Source organism: Salvelinus fontinalis, chromosome 36 (genome assembly GCF_029448725.1).
Source record: "Salvelinus fontinalis isolate EN_2023a chromosome 36, ASM2944872v1, whole genome shotgun sequence".
NCBI lineage: Eukaryota > Metazoa > Chordata > Actinopteri > Salmoniformes > Salmonidae > Salvelinus > Salvelinus fontinalis.
The window spans coordinates 6,439,808-6,448,226 of NC_074700.1; the positions used below are offsets into that span (position 1 = coordinate 6,439,808).

Genomic DNA, 8,419 nt, shown 5'->3' on the forward strand with positions numbered 1-8,419 from the left:
ACTGGCATCACAGCAATATGCAATGCAGTATTTACATGCTTGCGTGAATTGTGTCTCTGTTCTTGTGTCTGTCTGTACATGTCTTGAATTTGGGTTGCTTATCTTTCATACAAAGGAAAACCGTGAAATGCTTCCACTGTTAAACCGCATACTTGTTTACATTGTTGACGCATGTTCAGTTGCCCTCCACTGCGCACACAGCAGGTAGCTTGCTGCTCTCAGCAGTGCGTGAGGGAGGATTTCAAGGAGAGATACAAATCATGGCGCTGATTTTAAACATCCTGTCGCCAAGGAGGTTAGGGAAGTTAATTACAAACACACGTGTAAGGCACCACTCCAGTCTAACAAGTACGTCTCCATTTATTGGTGTCTTATAAAATGAGTTGATGCAAACTAGAAGCTAAAGCATGGCTTTTTATGCTAGCTAACAGTTGACCTCTGTGGCTGCAAGCTAACTAGCTAGCTTACTTGCTATATACAGCTAGACAGTGGCTTGCTCTATATTGATTCATTGATTTGGGGTGGCAGGTAGTCTAGTGCGTTGGGCCAGTAACCGAAAGGTTGCTGGGTCGAATCTCCGAGCTGACAAGGTAAAAACCTGTCGTTCTGCCCCTGAACAAGGCAGTTAACCCACTGTTCCCCGGTAGGCCGTCATTGTAAATAAAAATGTGTTATTAACTGACTTGCCTAGTTAAATATAGGTTCAGTTCAAAGGCATTTCTGTTTGCAAAAACTCCCGTTCACTGATGAAATGTAATTTGGGCACAGGTTGGTTAAGTTAGCTTGTTTGTGCTAATCTCCACAGCTAAGTTTTAGTTAGCTACCATAGCTAGATACTCAGCTCGATACTAACGTCAGCACATTTTAGGCGCTCATTTGTTCTATGACATTTTATTTTAAGGAAACCCATAAACATGAACTGACAAAAATATAATACCGCTAGTATGTATTTTTTTTTTTTTTTTTTTAATTTTCCTGACATTCACCCTTGTTTGTCCCTACTTCTGTAGCTGAACTTATCAACAACATGGACAAGAAAGCAACATGGGACCGGTTCTACACAGAAAACAGCAAGGCAACCAACTTCAAGAATTTTGAGTGGTTCTTTGGTTTCGACGCAATCCGGGACTTCATCTTGCCCATGCTGCATTCACAGACCAACTCTGATGCCCTACATGTTCTGGACATGGGCTGTGGTACCTCTGCCCTAGGACCCTGCATATACAGATACTCTCCCTGGCCAGTGCAGGTGACCTGCGCTGACATCTCTGCTATTGCTGTGCGCCTTATGCAGGAACACACAGAAACCAAAGCCCTGCAACCTCAGAACACTTCCTCTAAGCTGGACTTCTTAGAACTGGACTGCTCTCATCTCCACAAACACTTTGGTTCTGAGAGCCTAGACCTCATTCTAGACAAGGGCACCATAGATGCCTTGCTAAGGTCGAGGGAAGGTGGAGCAAAGGCCAGCCAGGTGCTTAAGCAGTGCCTAAAGGTGTTGAGGGACTCTGGGTCTCTCTTTCAGTTCTCAGATGAGGACCCTGATGCCAGGATGTTGTGGCTGGAGAAAGAGGGCCTGGAGCCAGGGGGGATGGTTGCCGATGTGGGGGTGCAGGAGGTGGGGGAGCTAAGGGGAGTAACTTATTACTGCTACCAAGTTACAGCTCGTCCTGTAGCACAGTAGATACAGTGAGGGAAAAAAGTTTAGAAAAGTCCCATAGAAACTCTTTGGAGGGAGCTGAAGGTTCGAGTTGCCAAACGTCAGCCTCGAAACCTTAATGACTTGGAGAAGATCTGCAAAGAGGAGTGGGACAAAATCCCTCCTGAGATGTGAGCAAACCTGGTGGCCAACTACAAGAAACGTCTGACCTCTGATTGCCAACAAGGGTTTTGCCACCAAGTACAAAGTCATGTTTTACAGAGGGGTCAAATACTTATTTCCCTCATTAAAATGCAAATCAATTTATAACATTTGACATGTTTTTCTGGATATTTTTGTTGTTATTCTGTCTTTCACTGTTCAAATAAACCTACCATTAAAATTATAGACTGATCATTTCTTTGTCAGTGGGAAAACGTACAAAATCAGCAGGGGATCAAATATTTTTTCCCCTCAGTGTAGTTGTTTTTGTATCTCTGCGTAGCTCCATAATGCACCCGAGTTAGGGAGTGAACATCCTTTTGACATGCATGAGATGTGACTAATAAATAATTAATTTCTTGATACAACTGACCAAGTTGTGTAGACATTTTTTTCTTTGTCTACACGATATGAACAGAGGTCTTGTGAAGAGCTCTCCAACTATACTATAGACTTGACATTTTATAACTTTTATTCAGAAGGACAGTTCACAGTGCAAGTTTACATTTCCAAGGCCTATATGTAGTAAGGAAAGCAATTAGCATTTGTCAAAGGTAAAAATTTTCCATAAATGTTACATGGTCAGTACTGGAATTTGGTTTAACCCTTTTCTTATACATTAATGAGTTATCCCTTTTTATAATTATTTATAAATTCATTTAAACATTTATCACAGGTTAAAATTAAGCAATAGTTGTGTGAAATTCTCATAAGAAAAGAGAATGGTCCTTTAGTCTATGTTTTTAAAAATGCTGTAGAAGTTGGCTGCATCTGCAGTCGCATCCAGTTTAGCGCCCTGACAGAACTTAGGAGGGAAGAACTGCTGGGGGTCATCGATCCCAACAACAATGTTGAAGAAGCTGTAAGGGAAAAAATAAGCAGAATAATCACATACCATAATGGATATCTTATCTGAAGAGTTAACGAAAGTCAAATCCATGCTTCGGGATAATTATGGAAAGTACTAATCATTTAATAATTCATACTACTTTTATAATGAAATGATGGATTTTGATGTTTCCAGAAGTGTCAAACTAGCTAATGAAGACATTCTTTTGAATGTTTTGGAACACGAAATGGACTGAGGAACTTCCTCAGAATGAGGATATGAAACAAACACTACATAGGCCTACAAGACTATATATTGATGTCAAATATTACTATTATAGCGTTGTCAGTAGAGCAAAGATTCAGCAATTTAAAAATAAAAACCAGTCATATTTTACACACTGCCCAATAATATACACACTTACGTTGTAAGCACCCAGCCAGTCTTGTCCGTGTAGTACGTGGTGCTGACAGGTATGCAGCCAAACTCAGTGAAGGTGCTCAACCACTTGTCTTTACCTGAAGATTAAATTGATCAATCAGATAAACAAAAATCAGGGAGCAGAAATTTGATTTGAGAACACAAAATCACAAAACGTAAATTGGAATAAAATAAAAAGTTGGTAGGAATTATTGTCTTCACTGACATTTTCAACCTCTCCCCGACCGAGTCTGTAATACCTACATGTTTCAAGCAGACCACCATAGTCCCTGTGCCCTAGAACACCAAGGTAACCTGCCTAAATGTGTGCAAAGCAGTTACCAAGGCAAAGAGTGGCTACTTTGAGTAATCTCAAATATATTTTAATTTGTTTAACTCTTTTTTTGGTTACTACATGATTCCATGTGTGTTCTTTCAAAGTTTTGATGTCTTCATATTATTCTACAATGTAGAAAATAGTAAAAATAAAGAAAAACCATTGAATGAGTAGGTGTGTCCAAACTTTTGACTGGTACTGTACATATTACCTCGACGAACCTGTACCCCTGCACATTGACTCAGTACCGGTACCCTTTGTATATAGCCTCTATTGTTATTTTATTGTGTTACTAATTTGCCTTTAGACCATTTAGCAATTTTTTCTTACTTACTTTAAAAAAACTAATTTCACGGTAAAGGTGTTGTATTTCACCTGTTGTATTTTGCGCATGTGACAAATTACATTTGATTTTGGCGTTCCTCAGAAAGAGGAAGCTCACAAATGAAAGGCAACATTTAAACCAACTGCCATGCCCCTTACCACCAGTTGGGGTTGCACGTTCTCCATACCAGGTGTTGACCAGCAGACCCTGTCCTGGACCAGAGGAGCTCCCTAGGATCACCTGCCCCAGCAGAGCAGCATCTGCAGGGATCTCCATGGGGTGGAAGTCCTCCTTCTTCAGCCTCTCCTTCTTACATGTGCGGTTCTTGTGGTTAATCGTATACATGACGCCCTGGAAGACGTTGGGGAAAGATAAGCATCGGTTTCATGGCAGGCGTATTGTTTTTTTTTGTAGGAAAGCATTATTTTTCTAACAATGCAGCTCTGTTTTTATATGAAAATATGTAATGTGCATGACTGTGATTTGTGTGTACCCGTATGTTGTATTGAATAAATGGTTGTTATTGTGAATACATGGTTGTTGTTGTGAATAAGTGTTTGTTACCTCTCTGAAGAGCAGAAGGGCATCCAGGCCGAATGTCTTGTTCTCATAAGATCCCATCTCCTTGAAGCGGATACGCTCGCCTAACGCGTCATAGTCGTATTTTGCATATGCATTAACCTTCTCATTTGCCTGAAAGGACAGGAATGTGAGATATATAGCAGATATAAATTATAGCCAATACTATTTGCATATCTGTTTTTTTTTAACCAAATTTGTATTTTCTATTTTTTTTCTTTATATACTGTATATACAGTGCATTCATAAAATATTTAGACCTCTTGATTTTTTCCTAATTTTCTTAAGTTACAGCCTTAGTGGTGGAAAAAGTACCCAACTGTTATACTTGAGTAAAAGTAAAAATACCTCAACAGAAAATGACTCAAGTAAAATTCTACTTGAGTAAAAGTCTAAAAGCGTTTAGTTTAAAATATACTTAAGTATCAAAAGTAAAAGTATAAATAATTTCAAATTCCTTATAGTAAGCAAACCAGATGGCACCATTTTCTTGTTTTTTTTATTTACGGAAAGCCAACGGCACTCCAACATTCAGACGTAATTTGTAAACGAAGCATGTGTGATCAAAAGAGTCCGCCAGATCAGAGGCAGTAGGGATGACCAGGGATGTTCGGTTGATAAGTGTGTGAATTTGACCAATTTCCTGTCCTGCTAAGCATTCAAAATGTAACGAGTACTTTTGGAGTAAAAAGTACAATATTTTCTTATGGAATGTAGTTTAGTAAAAGTAAACGTAGTCAAAAATATAAATAGTTAAGTAAAGTACAGCTACCCCAAAAACGACTTAAGTAAAAATACATTTAAGTACTTTACACCACTGCAGCCTTATTCTGAAATGGATTAAATAGTTTCCCCCCTTAATCTACACACAATACCCCATAATGACAAAGCAAAAACAGGTTTTTAGAATTTCTTGCAAAACCCTCCCCCCCCAAAAAAACATTTACATAAGTATTCAGACCCTTTACTCAGTACTTTGTTGAAGCACCTTTGGCAGCGATTACAGCCTCGAGTCCTCTTGGGTATGACCCTACAAGCTTGGCGCACCTCTTTTGGCTCTTTCTGCAGATCCTCAAGCTACGTCAGGTTGGATGGGGAGCGTCGATGGCACATTTTCAGGTCTCTCTAGAGATGTTTGGTCAGATTCAAGTCCGGGCTCTGGCTGGGCCACTCAACGATATTCAGAGACTTGTCGCGAAACCACTCCTGCGTTGTCTTGGCTGTGTGCTTAGGGTCATTGTCCTGTTGGAAGGTGAACCTTCACCCCAGTTTGTGGCCCTGAGCGCTCTGGAGCAGGTTTTCATCAAGGATCTCTCTGTACTTTACTCTGTTAATCTTTCCCTCGATCCTGACTAGTCTCCCAGTCCCTGCTGCTGAAAAACATCCCCACAGCATGATAACAGCATGATAATGCCACCACCATGCTGGGATGGTGCCAGGATTCCTCCAGACTTGAAGCTTGGCATTCAGGCCAAAGAGTTCAGTCTTGGTTTCATCAGACCAGAGAATCTTGCTTCTCATGGTTTGAGAGTCCTTTATGTGCCTTTTGGCAAACTCCAAGTGGGTTGTCATGTGCCTTTTACTGAGGAGTGGCTTCCTTCTGGCCATTTCTATTTAAGAATGATGGAGGCCACTGTGTTCTTGGGGACCTTAAATGCTGCAGAAATGTTTTGGTACCCTACCCAGATCTGTGCCTCCAGACAATCCTGTATCAGAGCTCTACGGACAATTCCTTCAACCCCATGGCTTGGTTTTTGCTCTGACATGCATTGTCAATTGGGGGACCTTAAATAGACAGATGTGTGCCTTTCCAAATCATGTCCAATCAATAGAATTTACCACAGGTGGACTCCAATCAAGATGTAGAAACATCTCAAGGATGACCAATGGAACAGGATGCACCTGAGCTCAATTTTGAGTCTCATAGCAGAGGGTCTGAATACTTATGTAGAATTTCTGATTCTTATTTTTCATAAATAAGCAAAAAGGTCTAAAAAACAGTTTTTGCTTTATCATTGTGTGTAGATTGACGATGAAAAAAACAACAATTGAATCAATTTCAGAATAAGGCTGTATCGTAACAAAATGTGTCAAAGGTAAGGGGTCTGAATACTTTCAGAATTCACTGTATATATATATATATATATATATATATATATATATATATATATATATATATACACATATACATACATACACACACACACACACACTGAACAAAAATATAAGCGCAACATGCAACAATTTCAAAGATTTTACTGAGTTACAGTTCATATAAGGAAATAAGTCAATTGAAAAAAATGATTAGGCCCTAAACTATGTATTTCAGATGACTGGGAATACAGATCTGCATCTGTTGGTCACAGATACCTTTAAAAAAAAGGTAGAGGTGTGGATCAGAAAACCAGTCTGTATTTGGTGTGATCACCATTTGCCTCATGCAGCACGACACATCTCCAACGCATAGAGTTGATAAGGCTGTTGATTGTGGCCTGTGGAATGTTGTCCCATTCCTCCTCAATGGCTATGCGAAGTTGCTGGATATTGGCGGCAACTGGAAGACGCTGTCCTACACGTCGATCCAGAGCATCCCAAACATGCTCAATGGGTGACATGTCTGGTGAGTATAGATGTCTGGTGAGTACAGATATGTACAGATCCTTGCGACATGGGGCCGTGGATTATCATGCTGAAACATGAAGTGATGAATGGCACGGCGATGGGACTCAGGATCTCATCACGGTATCTCTGTGCATTCAAATTGCCATCGATAAAATACAATTTATGTTCATTGTCCGTAGCTTATGCCTGCCCATACCATAACCCCACCATGGGGCGCTCTGTTCACAACGTTGACATCAGCAAACCGCTTGCCCACACAAAGCCAAACACGTGATCTGCGGTTGTGAGGCCGATTGGACGTAAATTCTCTAAAACGACGTTGGAGACGGCTTATGGTAGAGAAATTAACATGAAATTCTCTGGTAACAGCTCTGGGGGACATTTCTGCAGTCAACATGCCAATTGCACGCTCCTTCAAAACTTGAGACACCTCTGGCATTGTGTTCTGTGACAAAACTGCACATTTTAGAGTGGTATTTTATTGTCCCCAGCACAAGGTGCACCTGTGTAATGATCATTCTGTTTAATCAGCATTAACCTGTCAGGTTGATGGATTATCTTAGCAAAGGAGAAATGGTTACTAACAGGGATGTAAACAGATTTGTGCACAAAATCTGAGAGAAATAAGCTTTTTGTGCGTACGGAACATTTCTCTGATCTTTTATTTAAGCTCATGAAACACGGGACCAACACTTTACATGATGCGTTTATATTTTTGTTCAGTACATAAGGCAGGATATCAAGATTTTCTAAATAGTTATAGTATTTGTCAAAATGTTCCGTCTGATGTTATTGCTATGGGAACTCCCTTATTCCCACCTACTATGGAGAAACAAACAGACTTACCACTGACATGGCTCCGGTCAAAAGAGGGGGAGACCCTGAGCAAGGGAAAGGTGTTTTATTGGTAACAAGTGAAACATTTATCCATTGTTTTGCTAAATGGCCAATTTAGCCGTAAAAGTGGACTACACATTATAAACATAGACGAAAACATTCACCTTAATTGCCATCACATGACTTTTACAGCTCTGCTCTGCCTCCAGTACAATGCACAGGTGTTAAATCAGGACTATGCTGTACGCAGGAGCTAATCTTTGACCTGGGGTCAGGCATTCATAAAACTACAGCTCTTAGGTTAACCACTCAATTTACAATACAATTTCTGTCTTTTACTTACTGCACGGATGAGGTGCCTGAGCCAGGCAGCCCACTGCAAGGCACATCAACAACACGAAGGTCCTCATGCTTCCAAATGTCACACACACTCACGCCAACAAACAGACGGACTGCTGTAGGAGTGCAAAGTCACTTCCTTATAAACAGTACGACACTGAGGCTCCAAATCCTAGATCAAGCACAGGTTCCAGGTTTTCATTCTCACCAGAGGCCCAGAAACCCCTGTCCTATGAGACTGAAGTATGTGGGCCAGGCTAAGATAATGAA

At 40.5% G+C, this 8,419-nt stretch overlaps 2 protein-coding genes across 3 annotated transcripts; one reads left to right on the top strand and one right to left on the bottom strand.

Moving 5' to 3' along the window:
- Positions 1-119: 119 nt before the first annotated feature.
- On the top strand, positions 120-2,045 carry cskmt (citrate synthase lysine methyltransferase). Of its 2 annotated transcripts, none has more exons than XM_055900488.1 (2): positions 120-348; positions 1,011-2,045. In XM_055900488.1, the coding sequence occupies exons 1-2, from the start codon at positions 261-263 to the stop codon at positions 1,682-1,684; spliced, it is 762 nt and encodes a 253-aa protein (XP_055756463.1). In that variant the 5' UTR covers positions 120-260; the 3' UTR covers positions 1,685-2,045. The 2 variants fall into 2 exon arrangements, with proteins under 2 accessions (XP_055756463.1, XP_055756464.1); XM_055900489.1 differs by lacking the exon at positions 120-348 and adding an exon at positions 380-590.
- A 270-nt stretch (positions 2,046-2,315) lies between these two features.
- LOC129835101 (ependymin-like) lies at positions 2,316-8,284 on the bottom strand. The gene is made up of 6 exons (XM_055900490.1): positions 8,154-8,284; positions 7,820-7,854; positions 4,337-4,465; positions 3,931-4,123; positions 3,115-3,208; positions 2,316-2,721 (listed from the first exon to the last, which is right to left on the bottom strand). Exons 1-6 carry the CDS (start codon positions 8,218-8,220, stop codon positions 2,592-2,594), a joined length of 648 nt encoding a protein of 215 aa, XP_055756465.1. The 5' UTR covers positions 8,221-8,284; the 3' UTR covers positions 2,316-2,591.
- Positions 8,285-8,419: the final 135 nt, after the last annotated feature.

Excerpts from the sequence above, each read along its gene's own strand:
- cskmt (XM_055900488.1), top strand. The coding sequence starts at position 261 with ATGGCGCTGATTTTAAACATCCTGTCGCCAAGGAGGTTAGGGAAGTTA. Across the intron at positions 349-1,010 it reads GCACCACTCCAGTCTAACAA|CTGAACTTATCAACAACATG; the intron begins GTACGTCTCCAT and ends CTACTTCTGTAG.
- LOC129835101 (XM_055900490.1), bottom strand. The coding sequence starts at position 8,220 with ATGAGGACCTTCGTGTTGTTGATGTGCCTTGCAGTGGGCTGCCTGGCT. Across the intron at positions 7,855-8,153 it reads TCAGGCACCTCATCCGTGCA|GGTCTCCCCCTCTTTTGACC; the intron begins GTAAGTAAAAGA and ends TCCCTTGCTCAG. Across the intron at positions 4,124-4,336 it reads CCCTTCTGCTCTTCAGAGAG|GGCGTCATGTATACGATTAA; the intron begins GTAACAAACACT and ends AACGTCTTCCAG.